General features: G+C 41.3%; 1 protein-coding gene across 1 annotated transcript in view; it reads right to left on the bottom strand.

Moving 5' to 3' along the window:
- LOC136883321 (trypsin) overlaps window positions 1-27,252 on the bottom strand; it is a 162,247-nt gene that overhangs the window by 29,440 nt on the left and 105,555 nt on the right. The window contains exon 5 of the mRNA XM_067155560.2: window positions 7,420-7,536. Coding sequence (XP_067011661.2) covers window positions 7,420-7,536 — 117 coding nt within the window. The remainder of the gene's footprint in view (window positions 1-7,419; window positions 7,537-27,252) is intronic.

Genomic DNA, 27,252 nt, shown 5'->3' with positions numbered 1-27,252 from the left:
ATAATCACCACCACCACCTCATTAAAGAAAACCTCCATTACGAAGCCATGAATTTGACATGCGTGGAGGAAACGTTAGGATCCCTTATCGTAGATGAAATGGCTACCAAGCCCAGAGTACACTATAATCGTAACCCTGATCAGCAACAGTTCTGGAAATAGGCCTACTCGACGAGACGCTCGAAGGCAAGCTAACTAATAAATTCGCGATTATTCTATTTTCTTTCAGGTGTAATATATTTATTAGGCCTAAAATATCTGGAAGTTTTTTGCTATTGGTTTTACGTCGCACCGACACAGATAAGTCTTATGGCGACGATGGGATAGGAAAGGGCTAGGAGTGGGAAGGATTGGGCCGTAGCCTTAATTAAGGTACAGCCCCAGCATTTCCCTTGTGTGAAAATGGAAAACCACGCAAAACCATCTTCACGGCTGCCGACGGTAGGATTCGAACCCACTAACTCCCGGATGCAAGCTCACAGCTGCGCGCACGGCCAACTCGCCCGGTAGTTTTATATTATCTTAGATGCTATTGATATTAAGAATGACACCATACCTTTTCAGAAAAACCTGTCACTCTGGAGTTGTCTTCCTTGGCCATGATATGTGGTTATCTTGTTCGAGTTGCGGAAGAAAATTCCAACTGTCAATCATGCTTGGGACAGATATCCTCGGCCACTACTGAGTGTGCCTCATTATGATGAAAGATCGTGGAGTATTACGCTACCCCTCAAAAGAATTTGTTTACTTCCTGAAAAATATGTTGAATTTTACGCGTCACTCATTAAGTTATCTGGGAAATACGAATTTACTTCACGTTTTTGTTGTTCCAAAGTTCATTGGGGCATTCAAATATGACGAGTGTAGGACTCGACTCATACAATTACAGATGCTCATGACTTGGAAAAGAACTCCTTCAACTCAACCTCGTTCTTCCTTTTGATATAACAAAGGATGTTTAAGTTGGAAGATCTTAAAAATGTGAGTGGTACGAGCAGTGATCATGGTAAGTCATTTTTAATGTATTACTTTCATTAATTATCGCACTTGACTTCGCCTGAAATAATTCTAGATACCACTTAAATGTGCTTTGATTTACATCCAGTCACTCGAAATCACATTTAGGTGGTCCTAACTTCATTATTTGTAGATTTTTACGTCTTTAGAAACCAACATGTACTATTAAGTGAATGTATTTCGCGCGAGCAGCATAGCAAGATATCGAGACCTCTAGCGGACGTTCGTAAAACAACTTGCGACCCGCATTTCCATCGGTCCACTTCTCGGCCTTGTATATCTCGTAGGCAACGGTTCAATCAACTAAACCAGCTTTACCAACTTGACAGAAGGAGCCAAAAATGGTGGCACAGAGTATTTTTTTTATTTTATTGATGCTGCCTGTGTCAATGTATTTATACTGCACAAAAATTTGCCAGTAACCAGAGTTCGCTTGAAGGAATTTCATGCCGGTAAAGGGATTGTTGCTGGGTTGGTTATTGATCAACAAGTCAAAGTTGCTGGAGGCAGGTCATCTTCATCACCTCAGGCTCTCAATAAGTGTAAACCTAAGATCTCGGAGGAGCTCAGGCGAAGTGGGTCATATCATCAGCCCAAAAGATCTACTCGCAGAAGATATGCCCTTTGTAGCACAAAAAATAAATGTGTACCAACATTCTGGATGTGTAGTGTTTGCAGTGTTACTTTGTGCCTGGGGAAATATAAGGACTGTTTTCAAAAGTTCCACAAGTAAGTGTGCATACTTTCAAGGTGTGCAGTGTTAGCAATGTTCTTTAATGATGTGTGTGTAAAAATAAGGACTGCTTACAAAACTTCCTCAAGTAAAAGTTTGTTTCCTGTATTTAGTATGTACTTCATATTACAACATTAATTTTTGTTTATATTTCAGATTTATTTGCCATTTTAATCTTTTCTGTGCCAGTAATTAAAGATCTTACTAGTAAAACGCATATACTCAAAATCAGTTCCCCCTTTCATAATTTTACAGTGATGTAAAAAATGAATCACCCATTTCTGAGAAATGTAGAAGAGTAATTTGGTAATGGACTTTATTTTTGCATTACTTTACATCTTAATTTAGACAAATAAAGCTACAAGACTGGAAGCTTGTGGCTTAATGAAGTACAGAAGGACTTGGATTCGGCTGGGATTTCAGATATTGATATAGAAGATCGTTCCAAATTTTGTGCTATGGTACAGTCTTGGACCCCACCACCTAGAGTTCCTAGAAGTCGGAAGCCCCTTTCACAGGAGAGAAAGGAGAAATTATCAGCAGGGCTCAAGAGATATTGGGAACAAAGAAGAGCATCGAGGAAGAACTAGTCACCAGCGCTCCTTAGTGGGCTTAAATCAATAATAATGTAAAATTTTGGCAAATTCCCTTTTGGAAACACAAGCCAAGAGGAAAGGAAGAAGGAAATAAATCAACTTTAATTTGGAAGTAGGATACATTTATCAACGTTGTTATTAATTATTTCATGTTTATGCAATGGAAAAGGACATCCCTTTAAAATCCTGTCTCCAAACATTACCTAGCAAAGTAATACAATTATTGTCAGTCATAGGTTATAATTTTCATTTCCGTGTTGACGTATACTAATATAATAGAATTTGAGGGATGTTCCACCATTCAACACAATGTAAAATGCTTGAAATTTATTATGTGAAGACCGGTTTCGACTCCCTTGGAGTCATCATCAGTTCCTGTAGATAATTAAATCAATGGAATCTATAGAGCTCATCTCGTTTTACCAGCACCACATCCAGAATATTCTTCCCTCCAGTTGCTTCCATCACTTTCCGAATCAGATGCCCTTCCCATATGAACTTGTTTGCCATTTGTTGTTCATGCTTCCTGTCGTTCGCATTACCTTCCCAATTGACATTTGGTAAATTGAGATCACCTGCTACTATCACATTCCTTTCCATATCGTTTCCAACATAACTGATTATCTTATCAAATAATTCTTAATTAGCGTCAGCGCTACCTTTTCCTGATCTGTACATTCCAAAGACATCATGTTGCCTATTATCCTTAGAGATGAGCCTTACCCCTAGAATTACATGTTTGTCATCTTTAACTTTTTTCGTAGCTTAGAAATTCTTCTTTCAACAGAATGAATACTCCCCCTCCTAACATTCCTATCCTATCTTTACGGTACACACTCCAGTTCCGTTAGAATATTTCTGCATCCGTTATATCATTTCTCAGCCATGATTCAACTCCTATTACAATATCTGGTAAGTATATAGCTATTAAATTACTTAATTGGATCCCATTCTTTACAATACTTCTACAGTTGAGCACTAACATTTTTATGTCATCCCTACTTGACTTCCATTTCCCTGTACCCTTATCACCGCTCCCTAGGCCACCCCGTTTCCCTGAATGTACCTGTCTAAAACCTTTCTAAACGAATTTCCTAACTTATATGTACCACTGCGGTTTAAGTAAAGGCCACCTGAGCGCAGATCCCTATCCCCTACTCACCCGTTAGGATCTAGAAATCTCACTCCCAGTTTCCCACATACCCACTCCATAGTCTCATTTAAATCCCCAATCACCTTCCAGTCAGTATCTCTCCTACACAGTATCCCACTGATAACAATCTCCGCTTCCTTAAACTTCACCCGTGCTGCATTTATCAAATCCCACACATCTTCAACTATGTTGGTGCTTAGACGTATCTGCTTGTCTTACGTTGTTAGTACCAACGTGAAACACTACCACCTTCCCCTTTCCCTCTTCCTTCTCTTCTACTTTCCTCAACATCTGCCTCAACCTAATTCCTGGATAAGACTCTACCCTGGTTCCCTTTCCTCCACACACTTTGCTCACATGTCTAACGATGGAATCCTCCATGACCAGAGACTCAATCCTACCCACCTCATTTAATCCCCTCCCGTCCTGGTCAGCCCTATCTTCTCTCACTGCTGCAGAAAGTAATTCCTCCTCCCTTTTCTTTCTCCCATGACCCTGTTCCACCTGTCTTTTCCTATCCACTACTCTACATTTCCCTTTCCTACCTTTTCCATTCCTCCTACTTCCACACATTTCAGCAACAGTTCCCTGTTCCTCATCTTCCCTCGGTTGTTCTACCTGCAGTGACTTGTACCGATTTCTCACAGACACCTGTCCTGAATTCTGATCCTGAATAGAGTCCTTAGCCTGCAATCTCTTTCTCCTTAAAACATTTCCTTCTACATTTCCCTCCTTTCCTTCCCATCCCTCTTTTACACCTACTGTATCCTGTACACTTTTTAGGGAGGCCTACTTTCCTTCCTGTCCTCAGTTCATATAGTTCATATATTTTCTAGTAGATCGAAAAAAGATGAACAAGACTGTTCTATGTTCCACATACACACGGCAGTATTTTTAAACCAGAACCAAGAACGTTCATAAAGTGATAAGTGTTTTATGCCAATGTGTATATAATTTGCTATTAGGTTTTATGTCAACAGGTTCACATGCTTCTTTGTAACAAGACTGACAAATCTGCTCGATGTTCTGCAAACACACGACAGTATATTTTTAACCCAGATCCGAGATCTTTCTTAAAGTGCCAAGTGTTTCATGTCATTGTGTACATAATTTGTCATTATGTTTTAGGACAACCTATTGATAAGTATTTAGGCAAATGCCATTGTGTGTATAATTTTGTCATGATTTTTTGTCAACCTATGGAGATGTATGTAGGCAATCCCCATGATGATTGTTATCAGATTACCATTGATTGAATTGTCTACAAGAACTGCTGACTTCAAGGGAGTCGAAACCGGTCTTCACTTAATAAATTTCAAACATTTTACATTGTGTTGAATGGTTGAACATCCCTCAAACTCTATTATATTATTGTGAGTATCATTACTAGAAAACTAATGCCATTATTAGCAAAGTGATTTATTTTAATTTAAAATATTATACCATTCAGTAATGCCAATACTGCAAGTATCATGGCTAGAATAATGCCATTATTGCATTACTACCATATTACCAATGTGCTTGAATTTTATTTTAATAATTATACCCTTTGTACAGCTGGAATCGCCTATCACTTTAGATTTCATTTTTATAGATAATTATGGTGTGAGACCTTTTGTTATTATAAATGTTTACAAATAGACATTTCGGCTTTAGACCGACTGACCTGGAAGCATAACAGCATTCCATTACTTTTATATTACAGTTTTTTCATCTTGTACTCCATCTCCAAAACTGTGTCCTACCAATAAGAAACTTCTCCAGATCCTCCATATAACGAGATGATAAACAAATCTGAAAGTTGGTAACTTGGTAGACTGATACTATATCTACTGTAGGTTTCCATATAGTTTATTAATTATTCATTGCCCGGATGCATTACATTTCTCTGCCGTAAGTACGTTAATGCATTCTTGTATTTTATTTTCCATGGCCGTGCTGCTAGGATGCTAGATGTTCGGTCCAAGTTCCACTACCGCAGACTACACCGGACTTAATCCGGATCTGATATGTCTTCACTTTAATTCCCTTTAGAAATGAATGGATGAAAACCATAACGGTATAAGTGACATTTTAAAAAATGAGTTAAGTGCAGGATGTAACTTCGGGAGGATGTATCCTTTCACCAGCAAAGAGAAACAAGTGATAGCGGTAATATTCTGCGCTCTAGTGATGGGTGGTATAACTACAAATAGCATGCTTTATATGAGTGTTGAAGATGTTTAAATGCCTTTTTCTCTGAATGACCAAAATGCTACTTATACCGTTATGGTTTTCATCCATTCAAATGTATCTGGCCTCCACAACTCTCTCTAATATTTGGAAGTGTAGGTTATTTGATGCTATCCTCTCTCTTACTTCCAACATGCTATCATGGCTGTCCGTAATTGTATATGAAGTATTCAGGATGATACTGTAAATCATAAAGAGTAGCGATATTATACACTCATGATCACAAAGAAACAGAACACGTTGAATGACTAGAGATACGAAGTTCAGTTCACAGGACATGCTCATTAGTATGTTCTGCAAAAACCATTAACATTTCAGTCATCTATGTTCAGCATGTGTCCTGTTGCCTAGAAGCCACAGATCCTCCATGGGCACTCATAACTTGTTCCGTGCGTGATGGTATCGACACGTAAAAGGCGGAATAGCGCCCTGGGGTATAGCCATCCATGTTGCATTCACCTGGTTCCACAGTTCATCTTTGGTGGTTGGCACTGTGTCACCGCGCCGCACCCGTCGTTTCACCATATCCCACACATTTTTGATTGGCGACAGTCCCGGTGATCGGGCGCGCCAGGGCAACAGTCTGACATCCTGTGACAACAAGAAGGCACGTGTTCGTGCAGCAACATGTGGTCGCGCATTGTCCAGCTGAAATATGGCGTCTGGGGTGTCGTACAGAAAGGGTATGGCTACTGGTCGCGGGATGTTATTCACGTAGGTCAAACTGGTCACAATGCCCTTGACAGCACGAACTGTGATTTGTGGTTGTACCCAATAGCACCCAACACTATGTGGTCTTGTGTTGGCGCTGTATGTCTTGTGCGAATGCAGTCAATGTGATGCCTCACCCCCGGTCTGCCTCGAACCAAAATGCAGCCATCATTTTCAAACAAACAGAACCTGGATTTGTCCGGAAACACTACCTGCTGCCATTCTTGTCCCTACTGACATCGTTCCATACACCATTTCAGTCTAGCATGTTTGTGCGCATTAGGTAAAGGTAGGCGGAGAAGTGGACGACGCCCCGGTATCCCAGACCGTAATGCACAGCAACGGACTGTCACTCCCGATAGTTTACGATGTGTTACACTGTTCCACTGTTGCGCCAAAGCCAAGGAGGACGCAGAACTCTCCTGCAATGCCATTCGGTTGAGGTGTCGATCTTCTCGGGGGGTGGTCTGGCTAGTGCGACCAGACCCATCTCGATGTGTTCTACGGCCTTCTGTGAACCATTCTGTACACACCCGCTGCACTGCCGACACACTTCGTCCCACACGAGAAGCAATTTCCCGGATGGACGCATCACGTTCGCTCATGCCAAGAATGCGCCCTCTTACAAACTCACTCATATGGCGGTACGGTTCTCGCATACGTCTGCGAGGCATCCTGCACGTCTGCTCAAGTCACATTGGCCCATTACCTTCAGTTTATAGCGACAACAAGAGCCGCAGGCACATTTTACCAGTCGGTGATGGTGCGCCGAGATGTCGATGTGGACCTTGAACCTGAGAGCCAACATGGTTCAAATACTAATTATTTCTTCAGAACATACTAATGCACATGCTCTGTGAATCTGAACTTGTGGTCTTTATGAACATGAGTATACTTTGAACAGATAATGTAGGTCATTAAAGTAATAAGACTGTTTTATTTACCTACTTTACTTAGCTACTACTATAATCCACTTACTTCGGAACTAGTTTGACCCCAGCCTGTGACAGTGCATTCACCCGCAGGAATCAGTGAGTTGTTACGTATGGGAATGGTGCTGATGGCTGATCCATCCAGGGGGAACTCACCTTTCACCTGAAATATGAAATGAATTATTGTCAATGTTAAAAACTGAATATTCATCGTAAGTTCAGAAACCTTTTCTTAAAGATATATATATATTTAACCAGTTAATTAATATCACGTGCAAAAGTTAATTCCGTGAGATTTGCGATACATTGTAGAAATAATAATATTAATATTAAGTGTACCGGAGGTACACTTTCTCCATTGCATTGAACTGCGTGCCTTCTAGAACGCCATCTGGGTTATGAATCTTAAACTATGTAACTCAAGATACTTGGACCATTAACCATTAGATGTCTCTACAATCGGCCTATGCCCACCCTGTGTCGGGATTACGGACAATTGATTATTAAGGGAATTTTTGACGTTTGTAAACCTTAAGCTTTTGTAGATAGTTTTTGTCATGAGTTAAAGTTGTGATCACTCCTACGGCTTCCTTCTTCTTTAAGTTATTAACCAATCAGTCATTTTGTGTATATTTCTCTAGCCAATTCAAATTGGGGGTATGTACAGGCATTCTGCCGATTTCATGAGAGTTCTGGAACTTTCCCCTTTGAGATGCTATAGAAGCTGGGCGCTTTAGGGCCGTATGATCATCTTCATCGCTGCGGTCTAGTGTGTGTACGGCGTAATAAGGCGGCAGAGGCTATAGAGTCGCATTCGGAAGACCCAACAACTCAAGGCAATGGCAGACATTTCTTAAGATGTGATAGCCGCAGGTAGATAACTTGAGGGGAAGGTTTCAGACTTCTTTGATTAATGTAAATTTCTAAAATCACTGTTTAAATGTAAACTTCCGGCAAGTCTGAGGACTTCGTTCAAATCCCTGCTGGGAAACATAGGGAATAAAGAGTGTTTACCGTGTTGCACAAGGACTAAATGAAAAGGCCGAAGGAAACACAGTAGAGGAAGAGTGGAGAGTCATGAAAAATGAAGTCAGTAGGGCTGCTGAAGAAATGTTAGGAAGGAAGAAAAGATCAACTAAGAATCAGTGGATAACTCAGGAGATACTAGACCTGATTGATGAACGACGAAAATACAAGAATTCTAGAAATGAAGAGGGCAGAAAAGAATACAGGCGATAAAAGAATGAAGTGGATAGAAAGTGCAAGGTAGCTAAGGAAGAATGGCTGAAGGAGAAGTGCAAGGATGTCGAAGGCTGTATGGCCCTGGGAAAGGTAGATGCTGCATACAGGAAAATCAAGGAAACCTTTGGAGAAAGGAAATCTAGGTGCATGAATATTAAGAGCTCAGATGGAAAGCCACTTCTAGGGAAAGAAGACAAAGCAGAAAGATGGCAGGAGCATATCCAACAGTTGTATCAAGGTAACGATGTAGATAATTTTGTTCTGGAACATGAAGGGGCTGTTGATGCTGATGAAATGGGAGACCCAATTTTGAGGTCAGAGTTTGACAGAGCTGTGAGTGACCTAAATAGGAACAAGGCACCTGGAATTGATGATATTCCCTCTGAATTACTGACTGCCTTAGGAGAAACCAGCATGGTAAGGTTATTTCATTTAGTGTGCAAGATGTATGAGACAGGAGAAGTCCATCCGATTTTCGGCAGAATGTTGTTATACCTATTCCCAAGAAAGCCGGTGCTGACAGGTGTGAAAACTACCGCACTATTAGTTTAGTATCTCATGCCTGCAAAATTTTAACACGTATTATTTACAGAAGAATGGAAAAACAAGTTGAAGCTGAGTTGGGGGAAGATCAATTTGGCTTCAGAAGAAATGTAGGAACACGTGAAGCAATCCTGACTTTACGTCTGATCTTAGAGGATCGAATCAAGAAGGACAAGCCCACGTACATGGCATTCGTAGATCTAGAAAAGGCATTCGATAATGTTGATTGGACCAGGCTATTTATGATTCTGAAGATGATAGGGATCAGATACCGAGAACGAAGAATTATCTACAACCTGTATAAAAATCAGTCTGCAGTGATAAGAATCGAGGGCTTTGAAAAAGAAGCAGCAATCCAGAAAGGAGTGAGGAAAGGCTGCAGTTTGTCCCCTCTCCTTTTCAATGTTTACATAGAACAGGAAGTAAAGGAAATCAAAGAGAAATTTGGAAAGGGAATCACAGTCCAAGGAGAGGAAATCAAAACCTTGAGATTTGCGGATGATATTGTTATTTTATCTGAGACTGCAGAAGATCTCGAGAAGTTGCTGAATGGTATGGATGAAGTCTTAGGTAAGGAGTACAAGATGAAAATAAATAAGTCCAAAACAAAAGTAATGGAGTGCAGTCGAACGAAGGCAGGTGATGTAGGAAATATTAGATTAGGAAACGAAGTCTTAAAGGAAGTAGATGCATATTGTTACTTGGGTAGTAAAATAACCAACGATGGCAGAAGTAAGGAGGACATAAAATGCAGACTAGCACAAGCAAGGAAGCGCTTTCTTATGAAAAGAAATTTGCTCACTTCAAACATTGATATCGGAATTAGAAAGATGTTTTTGAAGACTTTTGTGTGGAGCGTGGCATTGTATGGAAGTGAAACATGGACGATAACTAGCTCAGAAAGAAAGAGAATAGAAGCTTTTGAAATGTGGTGTTACAGAAGAATGCTGAAGGTGAGATGGATAGATCGAATCACGAATGAAGAGATACTGAATCGAATTGGTGAGAGGAGATCGATTTGGCTAAATTTGAAGAGAAGAAGAGATAGAATGATAGGACACATCTTAAGACACCCAGGACTTGTTCAGTTGGTTTTTGAAGGAAGTGTAGGTGGCAAGAACGGTAGGGGTAGACCAAGGTATGAATATGACAAACAGATTAGAGCAGATGTAGGATGCAATAGTTACGTAGAAATGAAAAGGTTAGCACAGGATAGGGTGGCATGGAGAGCTGCATCAAACCAGTCTATGGACTGATGACTCAAACAACAACATACCGTAAGGGGTGTGTAAGATTGCCTAATCCTCTAAAATCTTCACTCTGCTTTTGGTACTTAATATTTCGCGTCTAGTCACCCCCCTGTAATATAGGCTTAGTCTGTGCAACTTAGGGCCATACGCCCATTTAGGATTTTAAGTGTCTTTCAAAAGGAGTGCAAGTACTTCGCCTCCTAACCTTTTGTTCATGGCCGATCGTCTTAAGCCTTTTGTTCTGTAGATTGAGGCCACTTAGAATGTGCACTCATTACCCCTGTTTAAATTGTCATTATTTATAGACGAGTCTGTCGAGCAGAAGTTTGTCAAGCTTGACTGTGTAAGAAAGTTGTGCCTCCAAGAGGAAGCTCAATCTCCTAGACGATGCAAGTGAGTGGAGCAAGAATAGTGTACCTTCAGAGCTATATTGCTCATCCCTTGTAAATTATCGAGTCAATAATTTTCTATATTGTACCTGATTTCTGGACTTATAGTCCACCCTTGTTACCCGAGCTGACGAGTTCTCTAACTCTTATTTGTTGTTGCTTACTCAGATTATCTATCAAAATTTAAAACTCAGAAAAAAAAGAAGGAAAGAAATAAAATTTATAAATTTATTGCTCTAACTTATGCTCTGGTCATTTCCTTGTCTGCCCATTCACCCCCGCACCTTTTACACCTCTGCGTTCCGCGATATTCCCGTAATAATAATAATAATAATAATAATAATAATAATAATAATAATAATAATAATAATAATAATAATAATAATAATAATGAAATAAATCATATAACCACCCGTTGCTGTGTGCACCCATTTTATGCCCTTTAGGCTGCCTGCCATTGGATAGATGAGATGGAATTCTGATTGGTGATGTAACTGTCGAAATATGGATGGGTTTTTTGTATGAGAGTTAATAAACCGAATGACGTATTTCATTTAATCAATTAGACATCTTCAGTTTCCTCAAACAATATCAGACGTTTTTTTAAAAAAATCTATACAGATATAATGTGTGGATGCCTTTGAGAGCTTGTACTCAGATATGAAAGCTAGATAAATAATCGCAGGATGTAAATGTACCGGTACCTGCATGTTCTCTCAGCGTGCCTCAGCTGGCTCGTTCGGTTATCTAAGGTAATATCTGCAACCAGGCTACCGTTACCACTGTTTCTTAACCTACTTCTCTTTGGGAATAACACATTTGAACATTCAACTTTCGAAGTAAAAGCAAAAATCACTATTTAGTTTAATTTTTTCTATCGGTTTTAGCGTCAATCTTGTCGCCTGATCTTTAAGGTCGGACCGCCAGGTGCGCCACTGTCAACTTGTCACTGAGTTTAATACGGGAGAACACGGAAGTGTCCAGTATTGTCTATAATGTGTTTGACGAGGGCTGTAAATAAAGCAATGGTAACGTAATGCATACACTCGCAGGAGATCGCGCATGGGAGCGGTCAGCGTGCATTGGGCGGGCAACCAGTTGTTGGGAGTGTTGTTGCTGTGTGGCGGTGAAGTGAAGAGTGTCGATTTCACCGCTCTAAAGCATGCTTTCCACAGGCCAGCGTTCATGGATTAAAATCGAGGTTATCCGTTGCAAAAGTGCATCAGAATGTTATCGAAGCCTGTAGCGAGAATGCATTACCGTACTGTATAGGACGGGTCAAGGCGTTTCGTACGGGTCGGAATGATACTGCGCATTTGCACCGCACAGGTCCATTCTTAAAGATCAGATTGACATCGTGAGTGGTCTCGTATCCGTATACCATCCACGGACTGTCCGGGAATTATCCATAGAGATTGCAAGTGTCTTAATATGAGGAACATTGCGTCCCGTTGGGTCCCACATAATCTCACCGACGTACAGAAATGGCACCGGTATGCTCTGGGTGACATCCACCTGGACGGATACCGCAACGAAGGAGACATATTTCTCCAGCGTACCGACCCCATTGACGAGACGTGAGCACAAGCCTGCGAGACTGATCTAAAACATCAATCAAATGAATGGCTTCACCCAGGTTCATCACGTCCACACCACCAGTCAGGTGACTAATGACGTGTTAGTCTCCTGCGTTCTGCTGAAGCACAAACCGTCAACAGTGACGATCTTGTTGTATGATAACCGCGTAACCACGGATAACTACTATACCAAGATACCTGGAAATTTTGTGTATGCATCTTTCCGGAGGCAGAACCAGTTATTTTCTGATAAGTCAAAACTGGTCGGGGACGATTGTTGATAAAATTTCTTTTTTATCCTCCTCCATCCATTTCGAAAACGGAGTTTCTCTTAAAATACAAACTAAATCTACGGAGGGTTCCACGTTAAAACACGCCTTGGAGGAAACACTATTCTTTCACGCAATAGGAAAAGATTCAAATACTATATAAGTACGACCTCGCACGCTACATATTTATATCCCTAATGAATTTCAAACGCACTTCCTCTCCCAACTACATACGACAATAATTATGCTACGCTTCACACAGTAACTATAAAAACACCAAGTGCTCACCCTTTGAGCTGTGCTACTAAATGCTTTTCGAAAACACTACTTTTATTTACAGTTCACTCACAATTAATCCACCAAACGACCACGATTCACATTATAACAACAGACATTTATTTTCACTATAAAATAATACTCCGTACACCACACGTTCTTGTTACAGCTGTTGTAACAGTAGGCACAACTCTCGCGGCAAAATATACTAGTCAATTTGTCTTTTTTGATTGTGTTTTCCCGTGAGATTGAGATACTAACATTGGCAGCAATGCTGTACGAGCCCGCATGTGTTCAACCTAACCAGATATCTCTGGTTACATATTCGGGTGTGTTTGGATAATATCGTCCTAGCTCGTGCAAACAGCCCCATATCCCAGTGACTCGATGGGCTGCACCAAGCAACATACAGCCATATATGTACTGATGGCAGTCTTGCGCGTTGTCATGGCAACCGTTGTGTTACGTCACTAGTCGGCCCGCACTGCTGTGAGCATTGAGAACGAAGCGGTGTGAACAGGGCGGCTGCGATCGTCGTGACATCTTCCGGTGAACGTTTTTGTCTTCAGATGTGTAATGGCGGTAAGGGGCGTGTCTTTGAACAACTGTTTCCTAGCCGTGCACTTACATAACTCACCATGATAAAGATGTGTAATCACATATTTCCTTACTTTATACAATAGAATTGATCTAAGTGATGTACGGTAATTTAATTTTATAAAAATCGTGTTTGAAGCACTTGATTGTGCAAAATGTATTGTTTATACCTTCTTTTTTAAGTAACGCATATATATTGTGTGAGGAGAGGAGATTAGGATAAATAGGATAAAACTAACGTTCCTTTCTTTGTACCAATATAGTATTTAATAACATTCATTGAAATCGGCGTATTGTGCAGAAGGAACTTCAATATAAACTGTATGTACAGTATTTAATAATACCATTGACTGAAATAAATAACTAGCCTGAGGTCTGCGGAGAGGCCTGGTGCAGGTCTTTAGACTTGACGCCTGGTCGGCGACCTGTGTATCTGTGAGAGTGGAGCCCTACCTATCATGAACTATAATGCTCAACACGGCATACACATACCCAGACCTCGGACCATCGACCAGTGAAGGTTAAAAATCCCCAACCCGGCCGGGAGTCGAACCCGGGACCCTTTGGAGCAAAGGTCAGCACGCTAACCATTTAACCATAGAGCCGAACATTCATTGAAATCAGCACGTTGCAGAGAAACACGTCAATTTAAGGTAAATGCACAGTGTTTAATAACATTCATTGAAATAATCACACTGTGCAGGAAAATACTCCCTGTGGGTGGGGGCGGTATAATAACACCCACGGTATCCCTTGTCTGACGTAAGAGGCCACTAAAGGGGCACCAGTGGCTTTTAAATTGGGAGCCTGTGTTTGCGACTACGGGCCCCTTAGCCGAATCCTGGGTTGCTTCCACCCACTTGTGATAAATTATATTGACAATTTCTTGCACAGTGTGGTGATTTCAATAAGTGTGTTGATTACAATGTGTGTTATTAAATATTTATTTTATTTACTTCTTTATTTTCCTCCAGATCTACAGTATATTACCTAATTGATCTGTTAATGGAGAAAATAATAATGTACAATCTACACAACTCTTTCAGCTTATACTCTACCTAAATACTAAATTATAAGCCTACACAAAAAATAGCACTAACTGAACAAGTAAACAGACAAAGAAGCAAACCAAAATTAATTATCATAAAATAAACGGCAGATACTGTCAAATGGCCCACGGTCCACTCCCTTGCCGAGAACCGATAACCATTGTAATGCGGCACTGGATGAAAAAATAATAAATGACATAAAATATAGTAAAATAAACTACAATAAACGGCAGTACGGCATCCTGCCGAATGCCCACCCATATGAAGTGTAATGCCCTACTTTTCCTCTCCTGACTGACACAGCAAGTCATTACACATTCCACACCTACATATTCACTCACGACCTACTACAATTTGCTGAGCCAGTCATCATGTTGTGTCAACTGCTGAGTCTGCGTCCTCTATATTACTCGTGTTTCCACACTGTGCATTGTTCTGCTTTCATGTTACCTTTCATTACCCATTATGACATAATTATCTAACTTCTTACCATTCAAATAATTACAAGCTATACTCCACCAATCCAATCTAGAATTAACTTATTCCCATTCCACCCTTTCAATATCATATTATAGTTCAAATTTAATAAAGTATAATCTCACTCTCTCTATAACTTCCTCACTATTACCACCATTCTTGCATACCTCCAAATCAATCATTTACAAACAACACTGCAATTCTACCAATAACTTTCAAATATATTTAACCATACTCCAATTACATTCACTCTTCACCAGAAACCTCCCATCCGATATTTTAGCCATCCATCCTTATATCGCCAATCTCCGTACCTTAATCACTCTTACGATTATATCCACCCAAATCATCTCTTATTCATTATCACTCTTATCACACTGTGTTTAAATTGTACCAACACATCTCACATACCTCCATAGCATTCTTCACCACTCTTAAAATTATATCCACCAAATCCGTCTCTTAGTCATAATCACCCTTATCAACCACCACTCGAAACTCATTTACCTTAAAACTTTCATAAGCCCACTACTTTTACACTATAACTTCTAGTTTAATGATATTTGCAATCACTCTTTACAAACCTCCACTTTTACTTAGCTATGTTACTTCTGGTTACTATGCCCTCATCACTATTAGCTTTCTTTCCCCACAGCACCCTTAAGCTTAGGCTCTTCCCCTTGTTAATAGTCTCTTTTACTTTTGCTTTCTCCCTCGAACCTTCATTTTCACTATGCCTCAGACCACTTGCCATTTTCTTAGAATTTCCCAGCGCATCTTGTAGCACTTCCAGTTCTCTTGTTGATTCACTAATTGTTTCTATCAACCTTTCACTAAGCTCTTTCACGTCCACTCCGTAGTTGTGTTCTCTTACCTCTCTTTCCTCCGTTCTCGACGCTATACCAAGCTCACTAAACTCACTGCTTACCTTTGTTATTTCCTTATCACCATGCCCGTATTTTCCGGCACTGCTTTCTATTACCTGCCTTTTCTCCACTCTCGTCCCCATCACTTCTTCCTGCTTCAGACTCTCCTCTAATACCCGTAATTTCACCACTGTCCAGAAACTAACCCATTTACCATTGGTTACCACTAATCGCTGTCTCCTAATGTGCGCTCTTAATACTTGAAGTCTGGCCATCTCTAAATGTTTATTTAGGGTTTTCTGATTCTTAATCCCTTCCCTTCCCATGTCTTTCTTAATCCAATTCTTTCCCTCTGTAGATTACCCGCGTTTATTATATCACTATTTCCGCCATCACTTTTATAGCCCTGTTACCATGTGCTTTACTTATCCTTTCCGCACCATCTATATCAACTTCGCTGGAGTTAATTCTCATTTTGTTCTGGATGACGTCCATAACTTAGTAAACTGTCCCACCTTTTCTTCCGGCACACCATACATAAGTAAGCATTTCTTCCTGTATTCCTGACTACTGGTTTCTATTTCTGTCTTCAGCTTCAACACCTCCTCTTCCATATTTCTCGTTGTTTCCCGCTTTGTTCATTGTTCCGTCCGTTTTCTCCTGGACCCATTGTTTCATATTTTCGAACTCCTTCACATGTTCCTGTATCATACTATTAATCTGTTCAAGCTGGAAAACTTCTTCTACAACCTCCTTTAACACCCTCCTTATGACTTTCACGTCTTTCCAGCTCATGTTACGACTGGAAATAGGGCCGCCTTATGACTTCCACTTCTTTCCAGCTCATGTTACGACTGGAAATAGGGCCGGGGTTTACTTCCACGCCCCCCTATAACTAGCAGTACCATAGCAATTGACCAGTCTAAAGCATTTGATAGGGTAGATCATGGGAGACTACTGGCAAAATGAGTGCAAATGGACTAGACAAAAGAGTGACTGAATGAGTTGCAATGTTTCTAGGAAATAGATCTCAGAGAATTGGAGTGGGCGAAGCTTTACCTGACCCTGTAATAATTAAGAGGGGAATTCCTCAAGGTAGTATTATTGGACCTTTATGTTTCCTTATATATATAAATGATATGAATGAAGGAGTGGAATCGGAGGTAAGGATTTTTCGGATGGTGTTATTCTGCATGGAGTAATAAATAAGTTACAAGGTAGTGAACAACTGCAACGTGACCTCAAAAATGTTGTGAGATGGAGAGCAGACAATGGTATGTTAATAAACGGGGTTAAAAGTCAGGTTGTGAGTTTCACAAATAGGGAAAGTCCTTTCAGTTTTAATTACTGCGATTATGGGGTGAACGTTATGGAGATTGTACCAGGAGGTACACCTATACGCCGCACATTGAAATCTTGCGCCAATAAAACTCCCCTACAGGAAAAACTCTGAACTTGGAACTAGACCTACTTAAACTTTTTCTCAGAAGAGTTCACTACCGTAATTTTGTGATTATGAAGTTTCCAGTACTGTGTGTATTTCAAAATGTTTTTCTTTTCTCATTGATCAAGAAGTGCGGGCATTCTCTCATAGATTTCACTACAAAAACTATGATCATGCACCCTGGTGCGAAGTGAAGGAACTTTATTTGAAGAAATTTTGAACTCATTTCGTTCATTATTTTGTGGGTTGGCAATATTTGTATTTTCCTTCCGCCAGTTTTAAATTCAGCCAATCCAGAATTTCTGTAATTAATTTTCAGCCTATCACAGGCTTCTTCTTCGATTTGATGTGTAACTTTAGTTAACCAATAAAAGTAAGAGGGTGTGGCTGTTTTATTCATGAAAGGTCTCGAACTTTTCCCGAGGGTTTATAAATTGCTGATTTTCACGTCTCTTGGCCACTTGATCAACCTCTAACTAAGTGTGTGTACGTGAAGCAGGAGGCGGGAGGCGTCTCTTTCATCAGGCAGTAGGTCTTCAGCAAGGTAATGGCCGTTTAACATCTTTATTTCTTGCTAGCTCAGCAGTCTAACCCGCGGGAAAGGTCCGAAACCTTTACCATGTAACCCATCTTTCTAAACATGTAATTTTCTGCCGGCTTAAGTAAAAACTTAATTCAATCTGTAACTGTAATTCGGGGATAGAGAGTGATTTACCCTCTCGAGCTCCCCTTCATTTTGGTTTGAGGTGACTACGTTTTGGTAACTGATTTTCTTCTCTTCCTTAATGTCTTAAATAATTCTTATACGGGTCACCTCCATAGTTTGGGAATAGCCCCTGTTTCATCAGCCTAGTGCCTTTTAAGAAGTGACATAGAGGAGTGCAAGTGTTCGCCTCCTTTCATTTTGTTTTCGGGCCATTTATTTACCTGTTATTTCTTCTACACGAAGGCCCTGTAGGCTGGGTACGAGATACCCCTGTTTCATTTTTGTAAGCTGTGCCTTGATGGCAATTAATTGTAAAGTCTGGTATTGCCTTGAATAGGCTTGAATAACTGAGAGCGTGTCTGCTCTTTTCTAGTGTTGTTTGGATGCCTCTGGGAGGCTTGACATTGCAAAGTGGAGCAAGTGCTCCATGTTATTAGGGGATTTCTGCCCTTGAAACAAATTTGGGTGTTAAGCTAGGAACTCGAAATTGTAAACTAGGGGCTTGTAGCCCAAGAGAGTTAAAATTCTTGGATCCTGTTAAATTTTGTTGTTATTGATTGTTAAAACTCAGAAAATATAATCTTGTTAAAGTTTTAAATTAACTTTAATTTGGTAGTTAGACCCATTCATCCCGGCACCTTCTTTCACCTCTGCTGATCCACCAACCACGGTAACAGAGATCATTGTATCTGGGTGTTAATATAAGGAAAGATCTTCATTGAGGTACGCAGTGGCCAGATCACTGACACGCCCTCAGTAGCAGGCGAGCGACACCTAGCGACCACCGAATTTACCATCTTGCTAGAGTTGTCGCTAAGAACAGATTAAAGTGTTTTATTCACAAATAGTAAAATTTACATTTCAAGCGTAGTTTAAGTATAGATAGAATTTGTCATAACTGGCCGTTATCAGTTCAAAGTCTATGTCTTCTTAGTGTGGCCGCATTAATATGTAAGAATATATTAGTATATACAAAGAGGAAAAAATATATAGTGGGGTTTCACCCTGAACTAGGCATTCGTCTCAAGCGCGCGTGCAGTTTCTCAGCTCAATCATACTTGGTATTTTGGATGTGGTGCTGATAAAACCAGATGAGCTCTATAGGGAAACTGAAGTAATAGATGGTATTAGTGATCATGAAGCTGTTTTTGTGGTAGTTAAAAATAAATGTGATAGAAAGGAAGGTCTTAAAAGTAGGACTGTTAGGCAGTACCATATGGCTGATAAAGCAGGTATGAGGCAGTTTCTAAAAACTAACTATGATCGGTGGAAAACGGTAAATAAAAATGTAAACAGACTCTGGGATGGGTTTAAAGAAATTGTTGAGGAATGCGAAAACAGGTTTATACCTTTAAGGGTGGTAAGGAATGGTAAAGACCCACCTTATTATAATAGAGAAATAAAGAGACTAAGAAGGAGGTGCAGACTGGAAAGAAATAGAGTTAGAAATGGCTGTGGAAGTAAGGAGAAATTGAAGGAACTTACTAGAAAATTGAATCTAGCAAAGAAGGCAGCTAAGGATAACATGATGGCAAGCATAATTGGCAGTCATACAAATTTTAGTGAAAAATGGAAGGGTATGTATAGGTATTTTAAGGCAGAAACAGGTTCCAAAAAGGACATTCCAGGAATAATTAATGAACAAGGGGAGTGTGTATGTGAGGATCTTTAAAAGGCAGAAGTATTCAGTCAGCAGTATGTAAAGATTGTTGGTTACAAGGATAATGTCGAGATAGAGGAAGAGACTAAGGCCAAAGAAGTAATAAAATTTACGTATGATAACAATGACATTTACAATAAGATACAAAAGTTGAAAACTAGAAAAGAGGCTGGAATTGATCAGATTTCTGGGGATATACTAAAGACAATGGGTTGGGATATAGTATCATATCTGAAGTACTTATTTGATTATTGTTTGGCCGAAGGAGCTATACCAGATGAATGGAGAGTTGCTATAGTAGCCCCTGTGTATAAAGGAAAGGGTGATAGACATAAAGCTGAAACTTACAGGCCAGTAAGTTTGACATGCATTGTATGTAAGCTTTGGGAAGGCATTCTTTCTGATTATATTAGACATGTTTGTGAAATTAATAACTGGTTCGATAGAAGGCAATTCGGTTTTAGGAAAGGTTATTCCACTGAAGCTCAACTTGTAGGATTCCAGCAAGATATAGCAGATATCTTGGATTCTGGAAGTCAAATGGACTGTATCGCGATTGACCTGTCGAAAGCATTTGATAGGGTGGATCATGGGAGACTACTGGCAAAAATGAGTGCAATTGGACTAGACAAAAGAGTGACTGAATGGGTTGCTAAATTTCTAGAAAATAGATCTCAGAGAGTTAGAGTAGGTGAAGCTTTGTCTGACCCTGTAATAGTTGAGAGGGGAGTTCCTCAGGGCAGTGTTATCGGACCTTTATGTTTTCTTATATATATAAATGATGTGAGTAAAGGAGTGGAATCGGAGGTAAGGCTTTTTGCGGTTGATGTTATTCTCTATAGAGTGATAAATAAGTTACAAGATTGTGAGCAACTGCAACGTGACCTCGAAAATATTGTGAGATGGACAGCAGGCAATGGTATGTTGATAAACGGGGTTAAAAGTCAGGTTGTGAGTTTTACAAATAGGAAAAGTCCTCTCAGTTTTAATTACTGCGTTGATGGGGTGAAAGTTCCTTTTGGGGATCATTGTAAGTATCTAGGTGTTAATATAAGGAAAGATCTTCACTGGGGTAATCACATAAATGGGATTGTAAATAAAGGGTACCGATCTCTGCACATGGTTATGAGGGTGTTTAGGGGTTGTAGTAAGGATGTAAAGGAGAGTGCATATAAGTCTCTGGTAAGACCCCAACTAGAGTATGGTTCCAGTGTATGGGACTCTCACCAGGATTACCTGATTCAAGAACTGGAAAAAATCCAAAGAAAAGCAGCTCGATTTGTTCTGGGTGATTTCCGACAAAAGAGTAGCGTTACAAAAATGTTGCAATGTTTGGGTTGGGAAGAATTGAGAGAAAGAAGAAGAGCTGCTCGACTAAGTGGTATGTTCCGGGCTGTCAGCGGAGAGATGGCGTGGAATGACATTAGTAGACGAATAGGTTTGAATGGCGTCTATAAAAGTAGGAAAGATCACAATATGAAGATAAAGTTGGAATTCAAGAGGACAAACTGGGGCAAATATTCATTTATAGGAAGGGGAGTTAGGGATTGGAATAACTTACCAAGGGAGATGTTCAATAAATTTCCAATTTCTTTGAAATCATTTCGGAAAAGGCTAGGAAAGCAACAGATAGGGAATCTGCCACCTGGGCGACTGCCCTAAATGCAGATCAGTATTGATTGATTGATTGATAATCACATATATGGGATTGTAAATAAAGGATACAGATCTCTGCACATGGTTTTGAGGGTGTTTAGGGGTTGTAGTAAAGACGTAAAGGAGAGGGCATATAAGTCTTTGGTAAGACCCCAACTAGAGTATGGGTCCAGTGTATAGGACCCTCATCAGGATTACTTGATTCAAGAACTGAAAGAAAACTAAAGAAAAGCAGCTCGATTTGCCTGGGTGATTTCCGACGAAAGAGTAACGTTACAAAAATGTTGCAAAGTGTGGGCTGGAAAGAACTGGGAGAAAGAAGACGAGCTGCTCGACTAAGTGCTATGTTTCGAGCTGTCAGCGAAAAAAATGGCGTGCAATGACATTAGGAAGCGAATCATTTTGAGTGGCGTCTTTTAAAGTAGGAAAGATCACAATATGAAGGTAAGGTTGGAATTCAAGAGGACAAATTGGGGCAAATATTCATTTACAGGAAAGGGAGTTAGGGATTGGAATAACTTGTTAAGGGAGATGTTCCATAAATTTCCAATCTCATTGAAATCATTTAAGAAAAGGCTAGGAAGACAATTGATAGGGAGTCTACCACCTGGACGACTGTCCTAAATGCAGATTAGTATTGATTTGGTAGATTGATCACCGCTGCCACCAATATAATCTCACCCTTCAGTCCAATTTCCACTTTACCTCCCTCTCTTTTGGCTGTTTGTTTCCTTCTTCCTTCTCCCCTGCTAACTTCCGATCACTACCCGATATTGTTCCACACCTATCATCTTCCTCGTCACTCTCCGCTTCCCTCTTGCACCCACCGCTCACACTCCATTCCCGCTCTGCCTGCACACTCGACCCAGCACGTCCGCACTCAATGCTTGCTTAGGCTAGACTGGGTGTTATTAAATACTGTAGCCTACAGTAACCTACACTGACGTTTTTCAGTACAGGTCATGGTGGTGGTTATTGTTTCAAGAGGAAATACAACAGTAATCAATAATACAGCAATAACACTGATCAGAAAGAAAAAGTGGAAGGTATCCGACGCTTCGAAAGGTGAAGGCATCGGCCGAAGGAAGACAAGGGCCACGAAGGGCGTGAAAATTGAACGACTCCTTAGAACTCGCAACCTAATACCGTCGGGATCGGAAAAGAACAAGTGCTGACCAAGAGGGGTCGGAAAGGATATATATAAAATTGAGGAGCCTGGCATAGGTACCGTAATTGGAGAAATGCCAGGACTCAGCTCAGTGCCCTGTAGTCGTCAAACCACACTCCCAGTTGAGAGTCCCTCCGGTCCCTTTTTGTCGCCTCTTACGACAAGCAAGGGATACCGTGTGTGTTCTTCTACCGCCCCCGCACAAAGGTTTTTTCAGTACGATGTACTGACTTCAATTAATGTTATTGAATAGAGTCCGCCTCTGTGGTGTAATGGTTAGTGTGATTAGCTGCCACCCCTGGAGGTCCAAGTTCTATTCCCGGCTCTGCAACGAAATTTGAAAAGTGGTACGAGGGCTGGAACGGGTTCCACTGAGCCTCGGGAGGTTAACTGAGTAGAGGAGGGTTCGATTCCCACCTCAACCATCAACGAAGTGGTTTTCAGTGGTTGACGACTTCTCCTTCAGGAAAATGCCGAGATGGTACCTAACTTAAGGCCACGGCTGCTTCCTACACTCTTCCTTGCCTATCCCTTCCAATCTTCCCAGCATAGCAGGTGAGGCCGCCTGAGCGATGTACTGGTCCTCCTTCTCAGTTGTATCCCAGACCTAAGTCTCACGCTCCAGGACACTGCCCTTGAGGCGGTAGAGGTGAGTCCTTCGCTGAGTCCGAGGGAAAACAACCCTGGAGGGTAAACAGATTAAGAAACAAGGGAAGGAAGAAAGAAAGAAAGAAAGAAAGAAAGAAAGAAAGAAAGAAAGTTATTCAATACCGTACATATAGCCTACATTGGCATTTATCTGCACAGGTGGTGGTTGTGATTATTGTTTTATGAGGAAGTACAACTGTGAAACTGTCCTCTATTACCACTAATCAGATGGAAACAATGGAAGGGGCCAACACTTCGAAAAATGATTATATTGTGCAAGGAAAGACAAGGGCTACGAAGGGAGTGATCATGAAAGACTCCGTAGGCCTCGTAGCCTAATACCGTCGGGGTTGGAAAAGAACAAGAGTTGGCCAAGGGGGGTCAGATATGACAGATGAAAGTGACGAGCCTGGCGCACAAGTGGGTGGAACCAACGCCAGAATTCGACTTGGAGGCCCGTGGTCGCGAACCCAGGCTCCCGAGTTAAGAGCCATTGGCGCCCCTTTTAGTTGCCTCTTACGTCAGGCAAGGGTGTTTTTATACCGCCCCCAACCACAGGGGTTATTTTTCTGCACAGTGTGATTATTTCAATGTTATTAAACACTGTACATCTTGCTTAAATTGACGTGTTTCTCTCAGTGTGCTGATTTCAATGAATGTTCGGCACCATGGTTAAATGGTTAGCGTGCTGGCCTTTGGTCCATAGGGTCCCGGGTTCGATTCCCGGCTGGGTTGGGAATTTTAACCTTCATTGATTAATTCCGATGTTTGGGGGTCTGCATGTATGTATGCCGTCTTGAGCATTAGAATTCATGATAGGTAGGGCTGCATTCTCACAGATACGCAGGTCGCCGATCAGGTGTCAAGTCTAAAGACCTGCACCAGGTCTCTCCGGAGACCACAATATTGTTATTTATTGATATTTATTTATTTCAATGAATGTTATTAGTAAATACCGTCACTTCTAGCTTACAGGGACGTGTTTTTCTACAGTGTTCTTATTTTAATGCATGTTATTAAGTACACTATTGGTACACAGAAAATAACATTCGTTGTATCCCTCACACAAAATATGTGCACAAAGTGAAAAAGGTATAAACAATATATATCGTATAACGAAGTGTTCCGTACAGGTTTTAAAAAAAATTTGATTACCGTGCATAATTTAGACCAATTTTGATATATCAAGCAAGGAAATACGTGATTGCACGTCTTTATCACGGTGAGTTTTATAAGTGCACGGCTAGGAAACAGCTGTTCAAAGACACGCCCCTTACCGCTGTTCCACATCGTAAGACAAAAATGTTCACCGCAAGATGTCGTGCCGATCGCAGCCGTCCTGTCCACACCGGTGCGTGCATTGAGAGGGCTGCGCTCAGACCGCAAACGAACTGCGGTGCTTGCTTAATTAACTATGAGAGTTACGCTGGTTGAGTAATCACAACATATAATGTAAAATAAAATTTTGTCTGTACATTGCTCAGAATTTTAAAATAATGGTATTTCTGCATTGGTCGTGTCCACAGTAACAAGGAACGGCACTTTTTAATTTTCCATCGTGTATGTCTGTATGTATGCACGCGCATCACGAGAAAACAGCTGTAGAGAATTTAATGGAATCGGTATGTTAAGTCGAGGAATAAGTCGCTATTCTAGTCCATAAATAATTTTATTCACGCTGAGTAAAATTGTAGTTTAGGGGAAGTTCTAAAATTGAATTCTCAATTATTTATGTTATTGGTGGTCCTATCGATAAATACTGGGTAACTAAAGTTGTATAGTATTGCATTTCCGATCATTTTCTGCATTATACACTTTTGCCGCACCGGCTACGATAATCAATAAATTCATGCTTTTCACTTTTGTTGCGTAGTCCATATTGTTTTAGTGTCTTTCGTCAACATCTCTATATAGGAGGACTTAACTTCCACGATATCCCCTATTTTTGATCGGCCGGGGTGACGCAACAACTATAACTCGCACCTCGCCGAGCCAATTCAGCACAACGGCTGGCACCAAGTTGGAGGCCGGCCCCCAAACGACAATGTACACCTGTCTTATCCCGGTGTGGATCCCGCTCTTTCTGAAGAAGACATTCTCACCGATCTTCGCACAGCCGGCGTTCCAGCACAAGATGTTTTCAGGCTCTTGGATGACTCCACTTCCTTACCGTCAACGCAGATTCTGGTCTATCTACGCAGTGAGGACGAAATGCTAAGCCTCCAAGCCGTCGGCGCGACTCTTCACCACAGATTCTACGAGGTGGTGCATACTCCTTCGTACATCCTCGATCAGCTCTTCGCACACCCATCTTCTCTTCCAACCGTCAACGAATCTCAGCCGCCATCGCCTTCCCTGTCCACTTACCCCTCAACTACTTCGACCACCACCACGACCCTTACCACGTCCGTCTATACCTCATCCCGTATTCCCGTCACTACTACCACAACTTGCCACCCTTCGTCCATCATGTCATCATCTCTTATAATTTCCTCGACTTGCGCACAACTTAGTCCTCAGCAACTCCCTACCACCTCTTTAGATTCGACCGCGGCAGCACCGCCATCGCCATCACCATCTTCACAAGAAGACACCGTAGCAGTCGCCGCCACACCTTCATCGCCCCAGCAGCCTCCACCGTCATTCGATGCCATGTCAAGTAGTGTTCTCCGTGGCATCGAACCTACCATCTCCGAAAGGGGCATCATACGCGAACTTCAAGCAGCAGGCGTCCCCGCCCGACGCGCGTTTCGAATTCACAATGCCCACGGACCTACATATATGGTGCGGCTACACCTTCCTACTGAAGAAGATGTCCAACACCTGATTAGCACCGGCGCCCGTATCTACAATCACCACTACAGAGTGGAGCCTTCTCGTTCTCCACCCCCAACTGTTCGCTCTCAACGCAACAATTCCTACCGTCGCCCCCGGCCAAACCCTCCACCTGTTCCACCCCTCAATCCGTTCGTCCACCCCCTCCCCAAACTATCTTCTTCCTCCCACCACTTCTGACATTAGACCTCCTTTGCTTTCTCGCCACTTCCCTATCTAACATCACAGCTACCCTTCATCTCCTCACATTGCATCTCCACCCTGGAACTTTCTTCTAACCTACACACCTCGCACACATCATCCCTTTAATCCCATCTACGTAGCCACGAGGCCCCATCCGTTATCATTCCACACTCCTTCTTTTAACCATCTTTCTCCTTCATCACACCTCTCTCTCTCTCTACACATCTCACGGCCCGAAAGAGGGCGTAACTCTCTAGGGGGCCCGCCCCGCCCTCTAGACGGGGAATGAAAACTTTCTCAGACAGACAGACAGACAGACAGACAGACAGACAGACAGACAGACAGACAGACAAACACCGCTCCAGGCAGTCAGCTGTGTCCAGCGATCAGACTACACCGTATGTCAGACATGGAGGCACCCTCTTAAACACGTGTACTGAACAGGTGGACTAATTCTGATCGGGAGGTTTGACCTCAGGACAACTACGCCTCAAGATACCCGCCTCCCATGTAACTGACATACACCTGCCTAGCATTCTGCTAACACGAACTTTGCTACAAGATCCCTTCAAATTTCTCAAACTTCAGATAGCCATCTGCTATCGTGAACTTTCACTCCTTTGGGCATCCTATCTCATCAAGATAGATCTACTTGTACATATAGAAGTCAGATTGTATATGTGTATATATTTCTCCGACAAACAGTCAACTAACTTATGTTGTTATCTAGCGTGTTTAGCATTCCAAGAAGCAAGTCTAAATTCCTTTCATTTTGTACATATTGTATGAAAGACTGCAAACTAATGAACTTTTATTTTGTGTATTGTATATCGTGCTTCCTGTACACAACACATATCAACGCCGAGCTACGAGAAAATGACTCGACAAGATTTCATGAAAATCGTTATGTAAAGTCGAGAATAAGGCACTACAGTCTAGGCTATAAAGGGGGAAATGGTAGTTTAGGGGGAGGCCTAACGTTTAATTCTCAGGTGAACTTAGATTTTTGTTGCTTAATCCATAACAACACCGAAGTGTTGTCCA

Source organism: Anabrus simplex, chromosome 1 (assembly GCF_040414725.1).
Source record: "Anabrus simplex isolate iqAnaSimp1 chromosome 1, ASM4041472v1, whole genome shotgun sequence".
Lineage (NCBI taxonomy): Eukaryota > Metazoa > Arthropoda > Insecta > Orthoptera > Tettigoniidae > Anabrus > Anabrus simplex.
Note: the sequence above shows the minus strand (reverse complement) of the source record. Positions and strands in the feature narration are given on the sequence as shown.